Consider the following 23,262-nt stretch of genomic DNA (forward strand, 5'->3'; position numbering starts at 1 on the left):
ACTGTGTTTTTTGTTTAAGATTGTGTTTGAGTTTTTTCATGAATCACACCATCAACATTGCCTAGTTGGAACTTAGGATCTAAAGCAAGTCTTTTAAAAAAGTGTTAGTTGAGGCATAAATGCATGGTTATACTAACTCTATTTTAATTTGTTTGCCCTATATATACTTCATTTTAGATGTCCCTTAAAAATTGCCATTTTCCAAATATTATAATTACGCACATCCACCACTTAACCCACTTGCATACACTCGTAAAAGTGAAAAGACAAATACACCCTAATCTACTTGCAATATTTTTGGTTCATTTCTTATTAAAGCACATTTTGCTTATTGATAAACAAATAAGAACAAAAAGAGTATAACATAAACATTAAGATACAGAGGAAATAAAAAAATGATACTTTCTTCATCCCTTCTTGCTTGCCCCATAATTGCATATTCACTTTATCACATTATGTGTGGTAGCATTGATGAAGGTGAAATGTTGTGGAACTAAAAAAATAATATTAAGTAAAAATAATTTTAGTTCTGTAAAAATAATTTCAGTTCAGTAAAGATAAGTTCAGTTCAATAAAATTCAGTTTTCTTAAAGAAGAACCATAATAGAAAATCAGTAACAATAATTTAAGTTCAGCAAAAGTAATTTCAATCCAGTTAATTAATTTAAATTCAGTAAAAATTATTTAAGTTCAGCAAATATAATTTTAATTTAGTAAAAATAATTTCAGTTTAATAAAAATAAGGTGAAGTGAATAGGGCCTTACAAGAGTAAATGATAAAAGCTCAAATAAGGTGATCGGTCCAATTTCAATAAGCCCTAAATATTTTTTTTTGTCTATGCTAATCTGATTTAATTTTGGCAATAATAAATTAAAGAGGATAATATGTCCATAGTCATATACTCATATAGAGCACACTTAAAGAGAAAATCAAACTAAAAATCGTTGGGACAATTTAAAGAGACGAAAAGAGTATTAATTTTAATGACAAAGGTAACTATACCTTAGAATAGCTACAAGCCGTCTCAAACTCTCAATGGCGTCAACCTCAAGTGAGTTGTACATAAAATCCAAAGACTATGTAAAACATCTTAAACAAATTTTGAAAATTTAGCACGAAGTGGGTCCCACTTATAAAAGAGGATCATACTACTTCAATTGGGGCCCACTAAACACTTTCGTCTACAATTAGAATATACCTTTGCACGCGTGCTACCGCGCGTGAGGGTACATATAATATCATTATTAAAACATTCATTTAGTAAAAGTGGGGTCCATAATACTTATTTTGGACCGTCGATTGATCATCTTTCTTCTTCATCCAACGGCTGATATTTAGAGTCAAAGACCTCTTTCGATGGGTTTCTTTGACTAAATATACTGATAATGAGTGATGAAAATAGAAATAAAAAACATATGCTTTTTATAATTTTTTATTTATTTATTATTTATTTATTGGATTTGCCTTTTCACATACTATAGTTTATTTATTTATTTATTTATTTATCTATTTATTTTAATTAAGTTTATATCTCCGACCTTTGACTGGATTGTCACTTCAATCAAGGTGCTTTTCTTTGAAAAATTTAGACACCTACTTTCATCCAATTTCACTATTTTATTCCAATTTCATCCAATTTCTTCTATTGTCTAAAATGAGTTTCGTGTCTTCACGAGGATTACTAGATTATCATTACTAAGGCCATGTTCTCTTACGTTGAAATTCAGTTCAGCTCAGCTCAGTTCACTTCAGCTCAATTCAATTCAGTTTAGTTCAGTTTAGCTCCTAATTTCCTTCTCTTATGAAATAATCATTTCAGTTCAGTTCAGTTCAGCTGAGTTCATTTCAGTTTAGTTCAGCTGAGTTCAGTCAGTGAGAACAGACCCTAATACTCATACAATCATGCTCCTTAATCCTATCTTAATGTTTAATAGCAACCGCTTTAATTGTTTAGAGTAATTCTTTGATTAGAATCGTTAAATGTGACATTGTGATACTCCTATTTAAATTTTTATAAGTAAACGCTTTAATGGTATGAAATTGTTAGAGATATGATATCATCCATAGGTGTGATATATTTTCCGTATTGACCCTATTAGGAGAATAATAAATTTATCTTTATTTATGTTAAGAACATATCTTTAGGTTTATGGTCAGATTAGTATATCTTTTCCGATATTGATGATATCATATCTCTAACAGAAATAGATCTTTTTATTATAATTGTTAAATGAAATCTTGATTAATTTGTTAACTTCATTTGTGAAAAGAGTAATAACTAACAAGTAATGAAAAAATGAGGAAGTAATAATTAAATACCATTATGTTGAATTCAACAATACATGGAAGGTGAAAGTGACATTCATGCATGAATAATACATGATTTTGTATAAATTTAGACTAGTAAAAACTACATGTAAGGTGCATGACATGTTGAATAATACCAGTACATGATATTTTATTTTTTTTCATACTTTATACGAAGTATATGTTTAAGGAATTAAGAGGACGCATAAAATTTAAATTTTAAAAATTAAACTAATTGATACACTTGTCATCTTGGTACCCATGATTTTTATTATCAAAAGCATAAAACTACAAGTTGATGTACTCCGTATAAGATTATAGATAACATTTACACCTGTTATATTTGATTATTATTCGGATTCTAATGGAAGGGGATGAATAGTCAACATCAAGAGTATACCTCGTTAATGCTTGTAACATCAGGAAGTATTATAGAGAAGGTTTGAGTTGATCATTCCAGTTATAACAATATTTATACTTCAAATTAATGACTAGATTAATTACTAGACAACAAAAATATTTGATAATGAAAGCAACTTAAATAAAAAAAAAAAAAATAGTAGATCCTAGTGATTCTTAACATTCAAATGTTCATCATGTCTTTAGACCATTCAAAATGAAACTTGTTCAACTCTTTGTAAATCCATATAACCTTTCATTCTTTCAATCAAACTCCATATAACTCCTTAAATGATGAGGGGATGTTACTCGAGTACAATTATCCCTTTAAAAAAGGTTACATAATATGTACAGGACAATGAAACAGCTAAATATGTTCATTGAATATAATTTAAATCTTCAACTTCAATCTTGTTGCTTGTAACACTTGATAGCTAAACATATTTCATCAAAATAGAGAATTTGATTTCCACAATCTATTTAGTTTTTGTTATGTATAGATAAAGAATGCCTTGATATTGATCTTAGCTTTGCTAATCCAACTTAAATTGTTAAGTTAGGAAAATTGATTTTAACACACCATTACACTAAAGCTCATTATTGTTAAGTTAGGAAAATTGATTTTAACACACCTCTTTGTGAGAAGATGTACACCGTATTCTCACAAATTCTCACAAATTCTCAATAAGTGTCCCAAAATAATTTATGTGATTTAGTTTGTTATTACCATTTTAGGAAGGTTACTAGAAGTAGAGTCCAAAATCCAATGATATAAGGGCGAAATCATCATTTCACATAGGGGCAAAACCGTCTAAGATACATAATTTTTAAAAGGGTAGTACAATAATCTGTTGTCTTCATTCCAATATTTTTGATTACACAACCTCTTTTTACTTCATCAAATTTAATGATGCAATCACACTAAATTTATTAAATACACAATACAAATCCTTCATAATTAATACTCCTATTCTATAATTTTCTTCCAAAAAAAAAAAAGAAAATCAATTTCATAAAAATATTAAATTAATTTAAAAAAAGGTATTTAAAAATCCAAGTTCTTATGGTAGGTTTGACCACTGCCTTATTGGGTCCGCCTTTTCTCTCTCTACTTTCTCTCTCTATCTTTCCTCCACTCCGAAACTTGTTCAATTCATAGTATTACTAGTACTTGTATATTTTCCCTTTTTTTTTTCTGGCATTTGGAAAAATCTTTATGACCTTTCCTCATTTCTTCATCAGCTTTCATTTGACTTGTTGGGTTTTTAATTTTTCATCTCATTTTCTACTTCCTCACCAATAAAGATCATAGCTTTGATTGTATAAAGTTAGCTAATTTAAGGTACGTTTCTTCTAATTTTCCTTGTATTTTTTTGGATTAATTTGTTCAATTAAAGTTGTGCAATTTGTTTACATTTAATTTAATTAAAGTGAGCTGCTAATTTGATCCATTATACTTATTGGGGGTTTTATTTTTTATTTGGAGTTTATGGTTATCTTAATTTTCTTTTAATTTGGGGTTTGTAGTAGATTAGTTCAATTTTGGGTTTTTGTCATTAATCTTGTTTTTCAGGATGATTTATGGGTGTATTTTGGATCTGGGTATTCTTAGTTTCCCCCTCTTTTGGTTGTACAGTGAGTTACAAAGGGTACTGATGTAGACGGGATTCGATCTCGGGTATCGGGTTATGTGTTAATGATGAATATTGATAGTGTACTTGCTGTAATAACCTACAGGTTATTCAGATTCGTTTTAACTTTTTGCTGGCGGATTTTCAGGGGGAGTTACAGTTGAATACTTGAATGGATAAAAACTTTGACAATTCTAATTTGGAATTAATATGCTTTTTGAATGAGTACTTGTTTGCTTGTGATACTTTTCAATATCTATTCATGGATGTTTTTTTTTATTTTTTTTTACATTCAGTTCATCTTTAAATCAGAGGTGAGTGGGGCAGTATGGTGTTGAGAATTAATGGAATAATTTGGTGTTAAGCTCCTTAATTTGGTGTTAAGCTCCTAACTTATTTCTGGATTCTGTTGTAGTTTAGTGCTATTAATTTGAACATACATGGAGTTTTAATCTGGTTGAGTGACTGATGTGAATGAGGTTGATCGAGTTTTCCGATTTTTGTGTTCATCTTGGGGCATAGGAATGTTTAATTGGTTCTAATTTGTTGTCTTTTAGGATAGGTGATGTTATTGATTGAATGTAAGTAGTTTATTGAGATGTAAGAGGCAATGCCACAAACTTTAGGTTTCTTGGCTGTAGTTTAGGAGCTTTGGTTATTAGATAAGGGCATAAGGCATCATTCTCGGTTTGACTTCTTATTTTACATTTGTGTAGCCGGCTCCATCGGTTCCATCCTATTAGGATTAAGGCTTTGACATTATTGTTGTTTGTACCTGTATGCTGTAAAATGTATTCAATTTTGCTGTTGTTTGGTGTGGTGAGATTTCTGTAATTGATACCAAATGGTGTTTTTTGGTCGATGCTCATTTTCTGATTTCGCATGTGTCACAGGATTCTAGATTGAGTTACATGCTTGAAGAGTTGTGAATAAAATGGGTTGTTTCACAGTCTTAAAAGGTAAAAAGAAGAAGACTGATCATAGTGTACATATCAAACGTGTACTCCCCCAGGAAAGTACACCAACAACCCTTCCTGAACCACAAATCCGCAGTCATGCCCTGCAATCAGCCCCCCCAAGTTTTCGCACCCGAGGGCAGCCTGCTCAACCCACAGAAAAATTGACTAGTAATAGGATGCGTGCACTTTCTGCGCCATCAAGTTTTCATGGAGATAGAGAGTTGTCATCAACTGAATGTGAAGAGAGAGAAGAGTCGAAATCCCAATCACTATTACCACAAGAACAAAGGTCACCTAGTCCACAGCCTCTCCCGCTTCCTTCGCCTCATGTTTCTGGTTCCCTGAAAAGTACAGGGAGCTTTAAAGTGAGAAATTCCAGTGCCCCTTCTTGCGCTTCAGGTCCACTGCCTCTACCCCCATCAGGAACACTAAGAAACTTTTCCTATGAAGAAATTACATCTGCTTGCCACAGTATTTCATCAGAAACTTGTACATCCGAGAGTCTTTCTTCAACCATGTTTAAGGCTTCCTTCTGCGATGTTTCTTCTAGTGCGAGAAAGATTGAGGCCACTGTTACCCGTTTTTACCCTACAGCTCAGGTAATTTGAAATTGTTTGTTTTAGCATGTATTAATATGCATGCATTGAGACTATAATCGTCAACATTTTTGAGGATATTTTACTTAGCAAGCTCTTTTGTGGATTTTTACTAACACACTGTTGTTTGGGTTTTATAGGGTTTAAGGGATTTTGTGAGTGAGGTGAACACACTTGCATCTCTTCAACATCCCAACCTATGTAAGTTGCTTGGTTATCATGCACGAGATGGCTCTGACCAGAGGATATTGGTCTATGAAAGGCTACACCATGGAAGCTTAGATCGGTTATTATATGGTAGATCAGATGGCCCTCCGATTGATTGGAATACAAGAGTAAAAGTAGCTTTATGTGCCGCTCAAGGACTTACCTTCTTACATGAACAAGGTCCATTCCAGGTAATTGCAATTTATATCCATGCCGGCATTATATGAATATAATCAATGTTTGCTGTCTATTGGAGCATATTATATACTCACAAAAACACTTAGCCTTGTGACAATTATGCTTTGAAACTTTCAGAGAAATTTTTTAGAGTGTAGCAATCAAGTTTTTTATAGTAAAAGGTTTCAGGATTTGTCTCTATTTGTCTGATTGTCTCATTGTTGACAAAATCGATTGATCTCAGTTGTTAAAGAGAGTAAAAGCTTGCATGTCTGATGAAAGCTATCTTCCTACTTCTGCAGGCAATGTACAACGAATTTACTGCGGTAAATATTCAGATTGACAAGGATTTTAGTGCAAAGCTTTCAGGATATGGCTGTGTTGGCCTCCTTCCAGAAACAGATGTCTCCAATACCTCTTCGGTGAGTATTGAGTAATACTGCAATTGCTCTTGGTATAATAGGTCATACTCTTGTTGTTGATGTTTACAGATTTGCAGGTTAAAAGTGATAAACATAAAAATAACTTATTGTTTGTCTCATATTGCTATACAAACCATTTTGAAATAGTCTCTAGAACCATGAGATTGAGTTGAGAATATACTAAGTATACTAATCATTTGTTCCCTAATCGACAACCTTGGATTTCTATATGGGGTGTTTTTTTCCCTGATGGATACAGATTCTAGATTTCATAGTGATGATTTTTACCTATTATATTCTGCTTGCCTCAATAACCCTGCGTACTAAGGATGAACACAAATAATATCCTTTAGTTTGGTTGAACCATCATCGTGTAGAGGAATGTGGTTTTTGTTTTACGAAACCATTCATCTAAAAGTGGTAACAAGTTTTGCTTCCTGATTTTCAGGCACTAGGAAATCTTTCTGTGGAGACTGTGGAGAAAGGGTTACTCACCCCTAAAAGCAATGTTTACAGCTTCGGGATAGTTCTCCTAGAAGTTCTCACTGGACGGAAGAATATGGATAGTCGACGATCCAAAGAGGAGAGGAACTTGGTCAAATGGAGTTGGCCATTCCTTGCCGATGAATGTAGGCTCTCCTTAATAATGGACCCTCAGCTGAAAGGGCGATTTCCCATAAAAGCAGCAAAAACAGTTGCTGATATAGCTCAAAAATGTCTTCAGAAGGACCCTTCAGAGAGACCCACGATGAGAACAGTCGTGGAGAACCTTAAATCCATACAAGATATGAAACATTCCTGCCGGTTTCCTCTTCAAGAACCAGGAACTGTTACTGGAAAGCAGATGTTTCGATCACCCAGTCTACCACCTCGCCAAAGTTATTCTCACCCCTCACCATCTAGGGCCAACACCTCTTCCGTCTCTCCAACAAGGCCATTCACCTTGCCCTTATCACTTCCTCCTCGTGCTTGTTCTTCACTTCTTTCATTGGATGACATTGAACGGCAAGAGGCCCGAAAATCATCATCATCAGTGGGATTCCGAAGATCTAGTGTTGAAGGGTTCTGATTGTTAATATCTTGAATTTTCCCCCCATTTTCTTCGTCCTCGTATCTTTTTTTTTTTTTTTTTTTTTCTTTGGGTTTTATCTTTTTTCGAGTTATACATGATTTATTATACAGTATAAATATGGCGTTCCCCTCCTATACCACATGCCTCATGAATAGCCTTGGAGGATAGTGGTTTTGTAGATATCGAGTTCGAGTGTAACCCCTCTACAATATGCTGCAGTTTATGAGAGAAATGTGGTTTTCTTACGATTTTTTCGCCCTTGCCCTCGTTTGTTTCTAGCTTGATCACCCTGAGCTCTTGACTCTTGAGTCAGTCAAGTCGGCCTCAATAATCACACTGCAAATGGTATACTCCCTTCCAATTTTAAGTCGTTAACTTCATTTAGCAAATTTCATATGGTAAATCTATGTTGCTTGGACTCGGGAACGGGTTTCGGACACGGACACATGTCCAAGTATCCAATTCTGCAATTTTCAAAATTATAGGCTACGGGGACACTGTCTAAAATTTGGACACGGGTGCAGGGACAAATCATATATATATATATATATATTTTAAAACAAATAAATCGTACATTACAAAATTATTAGAATTTCATTAATATTAAATTGAATTTTGTTAATCCCGTTCCAAAAAAAAAGTAAATTATGTTAATAGTGTACTAACAAGTCCTTAAGTAAAACAATAACAAAGTGGAGAATGAGGTGTGAGTGTGTCCAAAGAAGTAGATTTCTCCTATCTCTCACGTGATCTGATAACTTTTTTTTTAAAAAAAAAAAATCTGACGTAGAGTTACAGCTGTGACCCATCCACCCCCTATTCGTCCTTTCTCCTTCCTTTTTTATATCACTTTCTTCGTAAAACATAGCTATGTCCGCCATTTTGTGTTTAAAAAAAAAATGTCCGCCATTTATAATTTCTAATCATAATTCTCTAAAATCATGGCATAGAACTTCAAATTTCAACTCCAATTATGAGGGTTTTCCACGGTTTTATATCTGAATGGCAAGGAAGTATTTAGTATGGTCTTTTCTTGTATTTTTTTTAGGGATGTCATTTTATATCCTATGTCCAATAAAAAGAAATTAAAATATAGAATATCATTACCCATATTTTGATTTCCTTTTTTATTGGACATAGGATATAGAATTCATCCTTACACTCCGGAATTGTTGTCCGACTACCTGCATGATCAAATTGTTGTACATTCATTGGGCCTTTGTTCTGCTACAATTTTGTGGAATATCATCGTCCACATACTGTATCAAGACATTTTCAGGTGCTCGATAACATTGATCTTGATCTAACCATTGACTTCAAAAAAGATTATCTAATAAAGGAGTTGAGACAGTGGCGGGAGATGGATAGTCGGTTAGCACAAAGCTACCGGCCTCCAGCCACCGAAGTTGCTCCCTCCGTAATCCTCAATAAGCAGTCCACACCACATCCACTTCGCAGCAGCGATCCCCCCTGCCTCCTCTCTGTTTCCTACCCCTTCTTTTCAAGGTGATGGGAGTGAGGGGCCTCATACCTCTTCTAAAGATGGAGGGATGGGGAGCCTCATACCTCTTCAATTGAAGGTGATGGGAGAGAAAAGACTCCAGTTGACAATCCAGTTAAGGACGATGGGGGTGGGGAAAAAAAAGGTAATAAAGAGGCGTGGTATGCTGCCTCCCTTTAGAGAACCTGTATTGGACCCAAGAATTAATAAGGGCGTACTTGTATAAAGCTATACATTTACCTAGGATGGTGCCGGAGAATAAGGCCTAGTTTTGTGCTAGGATAGTGTCTTTTATTTTGTTTGTTTTGTTTCTTATTCTTATAGTTGTTTTTCTTGTAGTTCCTAGCTTTGCTTTCTCTTGGGGCTTGCCCTCGGCTTCACAAAAAAAAAAAAAAAAAAAAAAAAAAAAAAAAAAAAAAAAACCTCCATATTTGTGTTTCCCTCCATAACAAATCATCCTTAACGGCTAGTAAGATGCTCAAGCTTTGCTGCAACAACAATGGCGTCAAAGCTCTCAATTTCATCATCTATAATTTCCATAATCCACTATTCTATTCATCTTCTTCGTCAACCTCCATTAAAAAATTCCCCTTTTTGGCGAATTACTTGGTTGATCATCTAGGGTTTTCCAAGCAACAAGCTCGCTACACTTCCGCCAAATTCGAACAACATCCTCGAGTCAATAAACTTAAACATGGGGTGAGTAGCTCAAAATTCATCTCTAATTTTGATTTAGTTGTTGAATTTTTTAGGCAAAATGGATTTAACGATTCCCAGATTCGAATTGTTGTATCTGCTCATCCTAGGGTTTTGCTCTGTAGAGTTGATATAACCCTAAAACCTAAAATTGATCATTTTCTGAAAATTGGGCTTTCGAAACCCGATTTCGTTGAGGTTGTCTCTGTTAATCCTTATGTATTACTCAATTGTCACCCTCAATTTGTTAGGGCAACTGAAGCTTTGAAGGATGTTATGGGTAATTATGAAAATGTAATTTCTATTATGAAGAAATCACATTGGACATCAATTAGTGGTATGAGTAACAATCTGATATCCAATGTTGCTTTGTTGCGGAGTTATGGAGTCTCCATTGACTTAATTCGTAAACGCTTTTCATATCAATCACAGTCCCCTTTATTAAGGATAACTGAAAAGTTTAAGGGTTTCTTGATTAGAGCTGAAAAATATTTGGGTATTCCTCGTGATTCGTCGAGGTTCTTGGATGGAGTTCATTTGATGGCTTCCCTTGGTGAAAAGAATTTTGAATCAAAGATTAGAATGTTTGAGAACTTTGGGTGTATGAGATCAGATGTTTTAGCCCTTGGTGGGAAAAATCCAATGTTGTTGGGGTTGTCTGAAGCTAGGATCAAGAGGTCGTTGGAATATCTGATAAAGGAACTGGGTTTTAGCCCTGATTATGTGATGTCTCATGGTGTCTTGTTAAGTTATAGTCTGGAAAAGAGAATTATACCACGGAATAGAGTCCTCTTGGCTCTGAAAGAGAAAGGTTTGATTAAAAAGGATCACGCTCTATATACTATTTTAAACCGGTCAGAGCCACACTTCTTGAACAGGTATGTGCTCCCATTTGAGGAAATCCGTGAAGTTTATGCTAAAGAATTAGCTAAACTTAGAGGTCATTCTTCTGTGAAACGTTCAAATGAAGTAAGAGCAGGTGACAAGCCCTGAAGATGATATCAGCTATCAATTGCTGTTGGTTGATAGGTAAAGTGCATTGTACAATATATGAAGTATGATTGATTTTTCATTTGGGCCATACCTTCTTTTTGTTATCGCAGATGAAACTACAAAAACTGATGATAGAATTAGTCAATTAGTTGCTCTTGGTAGTGAATTTTCTGTTGAAGAGTCTTTGTTGTCAAATGCTAGATATCTCTGTAATAGCTGATTACTAGTGTTTCTTCAATATGTCTGAATTGTTGGTACTCATAAAAGAACTCGAACTTTCAAATTACAATCTTGTATAGCATTGTCTTGGCTACAAGCCTACAATTGCTACATTCTCCTGTGCTTCATTTCTTTTTTGGTGTTTCCACACTGTTCATCCTTTGGGCTAATCCGGATTCGGGACTATTATAATAGTTCGTTTTTTATTGACTTACCTATCTACTGATTTCATAATTTCTTTTTCCAGGGGGAGGGGGTGGTTACTTGGAAAGTATTGGCAGACGTATGTAGTTATGTATAGCATTTTGATCAATTAATTTGGTAACCCTTATTCAAACCTAATGCAAATGAGGCTGAGAAGTGGGGGGGGGGGGGGGGGGGGGGGGGGGTGGGTGGGGTGAGTTGAGGGGGGGTGGGTGGGTGGGAGGAGGGATTAAGTATTAGCTGGCTGGGTATATAAAGTATATTATGTTGCATGCAGTTGGAAATTGGGTTGTTAAAGAAGCTTGCTTTATTGTACCTGACTTATTCTCTTTTCCTTCTAACTGGCCACGTTTCCAGTTTGGTATGTCTCAACTCTCAAAGTAATAGGTCAAATTTCCATACTAGTAGATTAAATTATGAATCTTCCCATATTATCCTTACTACTAGGCTCTTATCACTCTATTCACATATGATCAGTGCCCAACAAATTACTTGGTGTGCTGACGTGATTGCTTTATGTATTGTGTAACTACTTGAAAAGAGGCAGGCTACGATTGTTGTATACTAGTAGAGGTATTGCTGATTCTTAGTATGTCTGTGTTTTAGGAAATTTCAGCATGGAAGAGAGGCATGATCAGTTAGTGTTTTGTAGAAAATGTAAGTTGAGTCTTTTTACAAGATAATCAGAAACTGTTTGTGTGTTAGTGCTGAGATCTGTTCCTGTGTGCATGATATATGTAATACACTGCTTATCTGACTTTGTATTTCTGATTTAACAAGGCAGATAAATATAAACGAAAGCTTGAAGTTTTGATTGATAATGGCAAAAGAGGTTACAAATGATAGGTAAATAGCTTTAGGCTATTATTACTCTCTTTGATAACTTGGTTATCACTTAGTTACCCGAGGTTGCCATTCTCTCTCATTCCACAGACCACAATACAAAGCTCATACCTTTCTACTGCTATGCTAATTCCCTTTCATATTCAAGCAAAACTACATAATAACTTAATATTAATAATAATTGTCCGCTACTGCTCAAGAGTATCAAAATTCAGTCCTATGTTGCCACACTCCTTAAGTCCCTAGTGCTTCCTTAATTAGTTTTGTCTCATAATGCTGTTCCTTACACTGGGTCTATTACAGTATATAATCAGATATGTGTTTATTCTTAAATCTTCTTGAACAATCAAGGATATGTAGTATCTTACAACCCAATTCCTGAATAATTCCACTTACCAAATGAGCCCTATTATAGAGGGATGGAGGGAATGTTTAACTTTCTATTCATTCTGTTGGTCAGTTGCCTCATCAGCAAGGTGGCTGTGATCCAATTGCGTTTTGCAAAGACACCATATTTTGTTTGTTTTGCTTTCCTGGAAAAGAAATGTCTGCAATTTAGTGATATTTGCTTAAAGATTTGGAAATCACTGTGGACCTGTGGCTGTCTCGCCTATCTTTTGCAGATATTGGAATCTATAATCTGTGACTGTTTTGCTGGGCTCTTCTTGCCTTTTTTTGCTTTTTGGAATGTAGTATCACTGTCCTATTTCTATTAGAAAGTGTGAGCCTTTGCTGGTTTTCCCTAGTTGTTTGTAAAAGAACCAATTACGTATACTTTTAGTAAGAGTTTTTGCTTGAATAAGCTAGCTAGCAACCTTTCAAAAAAAAAAAAAAAGAAGCTAGCTAGCAATAAATCATAGTCAAGGGAGGATTCAAAGTCTTATCCGAATGTACTGAGGAAATATTGTTTCGTTTGTGAATTGCTCCTGTTAGAAAATTCATTTGTGAAATGCTCCTGTTTGCAATCTCATTTATGATTAGAAATTGGCAAATTGAACCTATTTTTCTCTCTCCTTATTTGCAACCCTATTCCAACCTAAGCTATCTATAAATGGCCTATCTGCTTCTTGCAAGCTGTGTTCCTGTGTAGTTTAAACTTCTAATGTACTGCTAGATCTACCTATTTACCATCTGTATTTTAATATTTTAAAGCTGAGGGTTTATTTTTTTTGTTGCATTTAGAATTCAAGATACAATTATCAAGAACTTGAAAATTTTATTTGATTAAGGCCTGGTGCTGAATTGCTGATTCAGCTATAAAGTAAGCGGCTTCTCTGACTGTGGTAGCTTTCTCTTTTTAAGCTTTATTGTTTTTGTGACTGTTGCTTCTTCTGCACTTTCAGTTTTATTAACCTTTTTCTCTTTTTCTTTCTGTGTGATGCTGTATGTTGCTCCTTCAATTAACTTAGATTTTTCTTTAATCTCTTATATACAGATTAAACTGATGCATATGATCTAACTGACCAGTTACAATCCAAATTTTGTCAGGGGTCAGACTGTGGGAGAAGATCATGATATGTAAGAATTTTTTGAGAAGGCTGCCAAGGATGTTCATTGCATGAGTTGAGTCGTGATCATTGATTCCTTGATTGAAGATACTTCAATGGTGCAACGATGCATTTCGTAGCAACGACCTAGGAGGCTAGATAAGGTGGGTGGAGACGACCGATAGTGAGGATGACATTGGAGGCCAATTTGGATATGGAGATGAAGAATCTTACCATTGTAAGGAGAGAACTGTATAGCTGTATAGGAGTGGAAATTCTCTTATTAGTCTTGGTTTTGAACTCTATAGAATATCTTGTATTAAAGGGTGTAATTGGCCGTCCGTTAAGTAATCAGTTATAGGTAATGGTAAAGGAAATGGATTTAACTGTTATAGTGTAATTAACATCTATGCACAAGTTATGCTCCTAAATTTTTATATTGAAGAATTTGGTAAAGTAGATGTGGGCTTTGGCGGATAATTGTCTAAAACTTGTCTAGCAAATTTCTCCCTTAACTTGATTAGATTTCTTTGCCTAACTTAACTAGTATTGCAAAATTATAGGAAGTACTTCTTTTGTTTGTTTTATTTATTTATTTTTATATTTTTATTGCACTTTCGACTCTTTCAACACTATGGGAGAAAATCACCTGTCCTATAATTTGTGTCCCACTGGTGTTCCACTAAATATGATTAGTTCTTAACATATTTATTTGCCTTTTAAAATTTGAGAAGTGAGACCTTATAATTATTACAATCAATGATATTAAGTGGAGCACAAATGGAACATGAAAAATGGGACAGAGGATTTCTGTACCTATTGGTTAGGGGAAGTCATAACTATTTCAAAACAATTTCTTATCTATTGTAAATGATCTCAACACTCAACACCACATCTCTAGCAATTTGTTTTGTTTGGTTAGGGAGATGTGTAAACACTATTTAATTCAGTTTATTTCATAATAATCGCAACTTTTTTAACATCTATTTTCATACTTTCTCCGTTTTTTAATAGTAACATTTTCCTTGTTAGAATCTGCATATTATTTGTACCATTTTTCTTTTTGAAAAATTGCATATTAATTACACCATTTCCTTATGACGGAGTATTTTTTTTCACTTTTTGATCGTGTTAACACACGATATTATCACATGTTATAACAACCTCTTTTATATTTTTATCCCACCATTTCTATCTCCCATTTGTCTATTTTTTTTATTTTTTTTTTTTATGACATGAACACTTTTAACATACTCCATGTTTTACGTTTTTTTTTTAAATCCAGTACCAAACCTAAGTAGTATTTTTGTTTTAAAAAAATATTATATACGGCCTAAAAATTGCACGTAATATATAACGGACGTACTCGGAGCAATCAAGACTCCACCAAACCCCAGCCCCTAGGAACTAACTACTCGGCCACTCCCTTAATACTGGGTTCGAAAAAATAACATATACTCCAGTTACAACAAACACAACAGTTACAACAAACACAGGGTGTTTGGAAGGGATGCTCAAAATTCGCAGCAACTTCAATGGCGTCCAAGCTCTCAACTTCATCCATGGATTCCGTCATCTTGTACTCTACTCAACTTCAACGTCATCTTCATCTTCAATCACAACAGATGTCAATTCTGGTTTCACCAATTACTTGGTTGATTTTCTAGGGTTAACCAAGCAACAAGCTCTTTCCGCTTCCACTAAGCTCGCTCAAAATCTCTTACGTCGAGGTAGGAAAAATGTCAGTGAATTCTATTTCAATGAAAATGCTAATTCTGTAGTTAAGTTCTTCAAACAAATTGGATTGGAACAATCACATATTCGAAATGTCGTAGTTTCTGAACCCCAAATTTTGTTGTGTAGTGTTGATAAAACCCTAATTCCTAAGACTCAAGTTCTTCGTGATTTGGGGTTTTCTGAGTCAGATTTTGCTGAGCTTATAAGGGTCAATCCTTCTATATATTATATTGGTTTAGATTCCAATATTGTTCCTGCAATCCAAGCTTTGAGAGAAATTATGGGTTGTGAACACCTAGTGATTAGAATTCTGAAAAAATCGAATGGTTTGAGGCTTTCGTGTGTACCCAAAATGTTGGTGCCTAATGTAGCTTTGTTGCGGAGTTATGGAATTCCCATTGAATCAATCCGGAAATACCTACTTAGGGATGTATCCCCGTTTGTTCGGAATATCGAATTTTTTGAGAATGCAGTGATTAAGGTTGAAGAGGAATTGGGGATTTCTCGAGAGTCTCCACATTTCTATTCCGGTCTCCATTTATTGACCCGTAATAGTGAGAAGACTATCGAGTCGAAACGAAAAGTGTTTAGAAGTTTTGGGTGGACTGAGTCTGATATTGCAACTCTTTTAGCATCAAGTCCTTTTCTTTTGGCACTCTCTGAAGCTACCATAGAGAAAAAGTTGGATTTTCTTATGAACGAGCTTGGTTACGAACCTAGTTACTTGTCAAAGAGGTATAGCCTGTTAGCTTATAGTCTGGAGAAGCGGATATTGCCTAGACACAAGACTCTCATTGTATTGATGGAGAAAGGTTTTATTAAGATGGATTACCTTCTTGAATCTTTCCTTTCAATGACCGAGTCTCGATTCTTGAAGAAGTTTGTACTACCATTTAAGGAAGTCCATGGAGTTTATTCCCGACACGCAGGTATTAGTTTGGAGTTGCTGACTCTAGGATCATCAAAAACAAATTCCAAAGCTACTTGATGCTTGGTAAGCCTGCAATTTAGCATGTAGCATTTAATTTATTGGGTTCAGTAATCTCACCAAAAACACTCTAATGCATCCTCCTAGCTACTGAAAGATAGATGGAATAACTTTGGTTTTATTACTCATCTTGGTGATTCTTGTTGATGTATCATGTTGAAAACCGCTATGATGGGATTTAGAGCTTTATCCTTATGCTATGGTTTCCTGAATGTACCTGTGTTAACTTTTGGACCTCATTATGCATTGTAGTTTAGAGCTTAACCCTTTAATTATGCATTGTAGTTTATGTTTAACCTATTTCTACGTAGTAGTAATAATGAAAGAAGAGCTCATTCCACAGACCACAATACAAATCTCATACCTTTCTACTGCTTTGCTACTTCCATTTTTTAGTCAAGTAAAACTACAAAATAACCCTATATTAGTAATGGTTGTCCTCTACTGCTCAAGAGTATCAAAATTCAGTCCTATGCTGACACACTCCCTAAGTCCCTAGTCTTAATTTGTTTTGTCTCCTAGTGTTGCTCCTTGTACCAGGACTATTACAATATATGCTTATTCTCGGTTCTTAAATAATCAAGGATAATTTTAGTATCTTACAACCCAATTCCTTAACCAAGTGTGCCCTATTTAGGAAGGATGGAGGGAATAATTAAATTTCTATTCATTCTGTTAGTCAGTTGCCTCGTCAGTAAGGTGGCTGTGATTCAATTGTATTTTGCCAACTCGTCATATTTTGTTTATTTTGTTTTCCTGGAAAAAAAATGTCTGCAATTTAGAGATATTTGCTTAAAGTTTTGGAAATAACTGTGGAAGTATGGTTGATCTTACCCTATTTTTGCAGATGTTGGTTACTGTAATCTGTGATTGCTTTGTTGGGCTTTTCTTGCCTATTTTTCCTTGTTGAAATAAGGAATCACTGTCCTATTTCTCTTAGAAAGAGTAAGCCTGTGCTGGTTTTCCATAGCAGTTTTAAAAGGATCAATTATGTATACTAAGTAAGTTTTTACTAGAATAAGCTAAATCATAGTCAAGAGAGAATTCAAAGCCTTATCCGGATTTATTGAGGAGGAAATATTGGTGCGTTTTTGAATTGCTCCTGTTAGAAGGTTCAATTGTGAATTGTTCCTTTTAGCAATCTCATTTATGAGTATAAATTGGCAAATTGAACCTATTTTTATGTCTCTTCTTATTTGAGACCCTATTCCAACCTAAGCTAGATATCTATTAATTGCTACTTGCGGGCTGTGTTGTTCTAAACTTCTAATTTCCTGTTATATCTGCCCTTTTACCATCCGTATTTTAATATTTTTTAGCTGAGGATTTTGTTGCATTTAGATTTCAATTTACTATTATCAAGAACTTGAAGGTTTTGTTTGAGTCCTTAAGGCCTGGTGCTGTATTGCTGATACAGTCAAGCTGGACTTCCCTGACTTTGTTAGCTTTCTGTTTTTAAGCTTTATTGTTATTTATATAGCATATACTGCTTAGTGTTTTTGTGAATGTCGCTTCTTCTACACTTGCGGTTTTGTGAACCTTTTCTCTTTTTGTTTCGGTGTGATACTGTATGTTGCTCCTTTAATAAAGTTAGATTTCTCTTGAATCTCTTTTATACAGATTAAACTGATGCATATGATCTAACTGACCAGTTACGATCCAAATTTTGTCAGGGGTCAGACTGGGGGAGTAGATCATGATATGGTAGAAATTTTTTGAGAAGGCTGCTAAGGATGTACATTGCATGATTTTAGTCATGATCATTGATTTCTTGATTAAAGATACTTCAATGGTGCAACGATGCAATTCATAGCAACGACCTAAGAGGCAAGATATCTATTTTAGATATGATGATGGAGACCAATAGCGAGGACAACATTTCCATTTTTGTTGTATATGGAGACGAGAGTTAGTATATCACTCCTCATGGAGATGATGAGTCTTACCATTGTAAGGAGTGAACTTTATAGGAGTGAAAATTGTCTCTTATTAGTCTTTTCTTGAACTTTATAGAATGTCTTGTTAGTCTTGTTTTGTAATGGAAATGGTTTTAACTATTTAAGTGTAATTCACATCTATACTAATGCAATCTCATCTGACCCAAGTGATGCTCCTAACTCTTTATGTTTTAGTATTTGCTCAAGTAGATATGGACTTTGGTGGAGAATCTACACTCTTTAAAAAGTGAGAAGTTCACCAGCACTGTTTCTTATGAACAGTGGGTCAGTGTGCAGATGATATTTACCCTCCATCTAGGTTTGTTTTACGGTTCTGCCATCCAATACATTTTGCTGTTATTGCTCTCCCGTTTTCCCCCACCATCACTCATTTGGCTCTCTCTCTTCCTACTCTCTTTGTCTCTCCTCCTCTCTTTCCCAACAACTTCACAGGACCGGATCCATGGCCTCCACTCCCAATGTCTAAGCTCCATCTTTCACCTTTCTTTTTTTGTTTGATTTTTTTTTTTTTTTTAATATTTTGAATTGAAAGGAAGAGTTAATTTTGATGCAATTGTTTTAGGGTTTTATTGTTTTTTGGGGAGAAGGGTTTGATCTTTTGCTTATTTTGTTGTCAATTTCCTCTTTTTTGGGACTTTTGATGTAAGAAGGCAGAGAATTAATTCTCCATTAGCTTGAAGCTCTCTTTCCTCCATTTTATTGAAAGCATCTTCTGAGGTATGCTGATACTTTTTTCAAAACCATCGAATATCAATTTCTGTTTTGGGTTTATCGTTAAGTTAATTGTGAGGTAAGTCGACTTTTGGTTGTTCTATGCTAGATTATTGAACTATGGCTACAATTAGTGAAGCTATTAGAAATTTTAAAGGTCTATTTTGATGCTTTAATTGTGATACGTATTATTTACTTTGATATTCTGAGGCAACAAGAATTTAGTGTGGTTTTTAGGTCTCCTTAAATTATTTTGTGGTTTTTGGGTCTCCTTTGATGATTTTGTACTTTTTGTTTGAAATTGGGTGTGTTTTGATTTTAAGGTTTAATTTGGGTTCTTACTTTGTTTTGGGATGTAGGTGGGACTGCATCAATTTAAGGTGAGTAATGGGGATTACATCTATGTGGAGAAGCTCAAGTACTGTGACTGTTTGGGTAATGACAAGGTAATTCGTTTTTCTGCTTGATTTTATGTTCAGTGATTGATAATTGTAATAGTGATAGATTATAAGTCGGTGATGCATACGGTTTCCCTGTGGTTGATGTGACGTGTTATGATGATGTAGAATTGTATGCTTTTGTTGTTTCAAAGCTGATGTGACTTGTGATTATGTAGAATTGTAATAGTGAATTCTGAATAATATTTACAAATTTGGGTGTATTCCTTGTAAGTTTTGCTTACTTTCGTAGACAAATTTTTCTGCTTAGATCACCTACTCTTGGATGAGTGAAATGACTTCTTGACTCTCCTTTACAAATAGGTACGAACAAAGTATTATGTGAAAATTTGTCAGGCACAACACCAGAACCGCCTGATTGTGTTATAAATTGAGTGAACTGATTTATTTGAATATTTTTGGGGATATGAAGCTAAGCTTTAGAAACCAGCCTTTGGAAAAGAAGCTAAAGAATTTCTACAGAGTATAGGCATAATGTGACTTTTATTTGGAGGTTCCTATCTCAATGATGGGCAGTGGTACAGATAATTTCATTGTTATGGTCCACTAGATCTTGAGGAAGATTTCTTTATGCAAAGCCCTATTTCAGGTTTGAATTTTGTTTTTTTTTTTTTTTTTTTTTTTTTTTTTTTTTGAAAATTATCAAATTCTTGTTGTTGGTACATGGAATTAAAAAGCGGCCGTTCCGTTCTATAACGACCGCTTTGTAACGGGTTTGGGACTTACCGTTCCGCAAAAAGCCGTTATATAACGGCGCATTGAAAATACACCAAACTCGCCGCAACAGCCGTTATGTAACGGTAGAACGGCGTTATATAACCGTACTATAATTGTAGCGGCCGTTAAATGTAGAAAATCGATTCATATTCAGCTCAATTTCCAGATCTAAGGATCGAAAATAAAATCCAAGATCTATTGATCAACAACTAGACTAGCCATAAAAGGAAGAACGATATTGGGGCTTTAAGTTGTGGGAATGAGGCGAGGTGAAAGCAGTTTGCACTCCGGCCAAATTTCTTTCCCAACAATGACTATTTGCAGTCGCATGTCCTATTTTCTCTCTCCTCTCTGATGCGGCTGGCTTCCTTGCTTGTTTTCTCTTTTCTACCTTTTTCTTCCTTATCACGTGGCCTTATCTTAATTCTTTCTTTCTTTTTCTTTGATTTTTAAGTTTTATTTGTGGTATGAAGGGTTAGCCTTTTCTTTCTGTTTGGACTTTGGAGTACTGTACACTATACTATGCTGACTGTAGCTCTTATTTTATTTGAGTGTAACAAAAAATAAAGCTCAAATAATGTTAAAACAATTTATTAATGCCATATCTCATATTGGGGTCTTTATTTAAGGTAGTTTTGGCAATAACATTGTATAATTATATAAAAATGAATTTAAAAGCTAAAAAATGACTTATGTGAAGTTTTTTAAAAAAATCACGCCGCGAAATCCTCGATCCGTTTGATTTGATCGTTACAAGCCGCTTCCACGACAACGCGTCCGTTATCGCGAACGCTACCGCGATTTTTTTCCATGGTTGGTAGAGTTATGTGCTATCTAAGGGAGCTTTTAAGCTATGTAGCTTAATCTCCCATTTTTCTTCTTCTTCTTCTTCTTCTTTTTTTTTTTTTTTTTTTTTTTTTTTTGGTGGGTGATATACACATGGTTGTGAATACCTTTCTTTATGCAAACAATTTATAATCGGATCAACTCTTGATTGGCACTAAAGAGGTATCAACTGAATACCTATGCAATTGGTATTTTTGTTTTTCCTTATTTTTGCATGCATTTGCTTCAAGTGTATGATATCTGATCTTTTCAAGCATATTGTGATTTATGTGCATGGTTGATGTATGAATTACTCCTTTTCTGACACTTTACTTTTTACTCCTGTATTGATAAGCTTATGTTGGAGTTGCTCTCACATTTCTGTTTGTTACTTGGATCCTTTGTATGTATAATAGAAAGACCCACTTGGCTACATGAATATGTGCCAACCTCATCCTGAGCTCTGAAGTATAATTAAGGTGCTTTGAAATCTGAATTACTAAAATTTCAGGAATCATATGTATAATGCTCAGTGCCCCATTGACTAGAATTTTTGTGTGACCATTTTTCAGAGTTGAGGTGCTACTAACTAAAGAGTTTCTGAATGCTTGTTTGGTTTTACAGAATCGTTAAGATTGTGAAGTGTGTTTTGGCACTCTTATGGAGTGTAATAAACTATAATCATTGATACCCTTGCTGGTAAAACCTTTTGCACTTATTGATGTTCTTGATACTTCAGGATTCTGTTTCCAAGAATCGAGTGGTGTTCTATGAGAAGGAAAACAAGAGACATGGTTTATGGTTTTCAATTGATCCTATGACTGAAATATGCTAGGGAATCTTCTGTGAAATTGTTGACTTGCGGGTTTGGGAAATTGGAATTATGTTGTAGTTGTTTGAGAGTTGTGGGAATTTTTTATATACCAACATTATAGAAAATGAGAGATATAAGTATATCATATATGAAGAGTACTTGTAGTTGCTCAAGATCAATAATGCGATGACGCTTTGATCATTTCATATCAATAGAAACATTAGACTTTCATAGGGGAAAAAAATTATGTTAATTCATAGGAGTAGTATTATGCAACATGTCATTCATATCGGAAATCATATTGATATTTGAAAGCCTGAAGACGCATTCTTCAAGTTCACAGCTTTAATATTTCACTAAGTATGACTATAGTTATGCCAGACAGCTATTATGAACTTTTAGTATTGTAGAGGTTGTTTGGATGGTTGGCTATTACGGGCTTGCAGATCTGTTTGAGCTCACTTTTGGTGTTATAGATGATAACTAACAATTGTATGATATAGTTTTAATTTTTTAGTTTTGTATATTTGTTTGTTCATTTTAAGTATATGTTTATACTTTTATATTCTTCTTTCATGTAATTTGAATCTCATCACTGTTGTGGGATTTAGGAATTTGGTTTCAATGTGGGTATTTGATTTTGTTACCTTGACAAAAACATAATCTTGTCCTTAGGGTTTTAGCCTTAGTGGTTCTACAATATGCAAAAGATGGTGAATTCCCCCTTTATAGATGGACAGATCTAATTAATTCATTTAAAAATGGGTATTGGTGTTTCTCCATTCGTCACATAGCTGTGATATAGACGATTGCGTTTAGACTCTTCTATTGTTGGCCACTTACATATGACACCAATGTTAGCTCTTTTCTTTTTTAAGCTCTTCTTTCCCCTCTACTGTAAATTGGATTGTATGGACTCTTTTCTATCTATCATTAAAAGAATAGACGAGTTTCCTGGTTTGAACATGTAATTTGTTGGATAAATGTGGATAGGAAAGTAAATTATGATATCTTTATCTATGTGTGTGTGTGTGTGTGTGTTTTTTTTTTTTTAGCTATACAATGTACTTACAACATGTCCTTTTCTTAAATTGTACTTTTTCTACAACAATAGTTTACTCTTAAATGTACTTTTGGTTCGAAAAATAATGTAATATAAACATTTAGGTTATTTAAAATCCCTTATCATTCTTGTTATAAACATTTTAAAAAGATTCTATATGATTACAATATTGATTTTGTCTTCCAAAAAAAAAAAAAAAAACGTTCCTGGTATTTTGAATCTGATATATTAACCTTTTCCCGTTCTTGCTTTCTCGTTTGCTCTTCAATTTTTTGCA

The 23,262-nt window shown here is 34.3% G+C and overlaps 3 protein-coding genes across 3 annotated transcripts; all 3 read left to right on the forward strand.

Moving 5' to 3' along the window:
* Positions 1-3,780: 3,780 nt before the first annotated feature.
* On the forward strand, positions 3,781-8,022 carry LOC145617527 (putative serine/threonine-protein kinase PBL1). The gene is made up of 5 exons (XM_081672235.1): positions 3,781-4,049; positions 5,232-5,896; positions 6,034-6,291; positions 6,580-6,699; positions 7,148-8,022. The coding sequence occupies exons 2-5, from the start codon at positions 5,273-5,275 to the stop codon at positions 7,766-7,768; spliced, it is 1,623 nt and encodes a 540-aa protein (XP_081528361.1). The 5' UTR covers positions 3,781-4,049; positions 5,232-5,272; the 3' UTR covers positions 7,769-8,022.
* Positions 8,023-8,658: 636 nt separating this feature from the next.
* LOC145618506 (transcription termination factor MTERF15, mitochondrial-like) lies at positions 8,659-14,170 on the forward strand. The gene is made up of 2 exons (XM_081673281.1): positions 8,659-10,997; positions 13,716-14,170. Exon 1 carries the CDS (start codon positions 9,747-9,749, stop codon positions 10,959-10,961), a length of 1,215 nt encoding a protein of 404 aa, XP_081529407.1. The 5' UTR covers positions 8,659-9,746; the 3' UTR covers positions 10,962-10,997; positions 13,716-14,170.
* Positions 14,171-15,169: 999 nt separating this feature from the next.
* LOC145618157 (uncharacterized) lies at positions 15,170-18,543 on the forward strand. The gene is made up of 2 exons (XM_081672948.1): positions 15,170-16,445; positions 18,113-18,543. Exon 1 carries the CDS (start codon positions 15,225-15,227, stop codon positions 16,437-16,439), a length of 1,215 nt encoding a protein of 404 aa, XP_081529074.1. The 5' UTR covers positions 15,170-15,224; the 3' UTR covers positions 16,440-16,445; positions 18,113-18,543.
* The last annotated feature ends 4,719 nt before the right edge of the window (positions 18,544-23,262 follow it).

The sequence above is a fragment of the Chenopodium album genome, chromosome 26 (genome assembly GCF_948465745.1).
Source record: "Chenopodium album chromosome 26, dcCheAlbu1.1, whole genome shotgun sequence".
Classification (NCBI taxonomy): Eukaryota; Viridiplantae; Streptophyta; class Magnoliopsida; order Caryophyllales; family Amaranthaceae; genus Chenopodium; species Chenopodium album.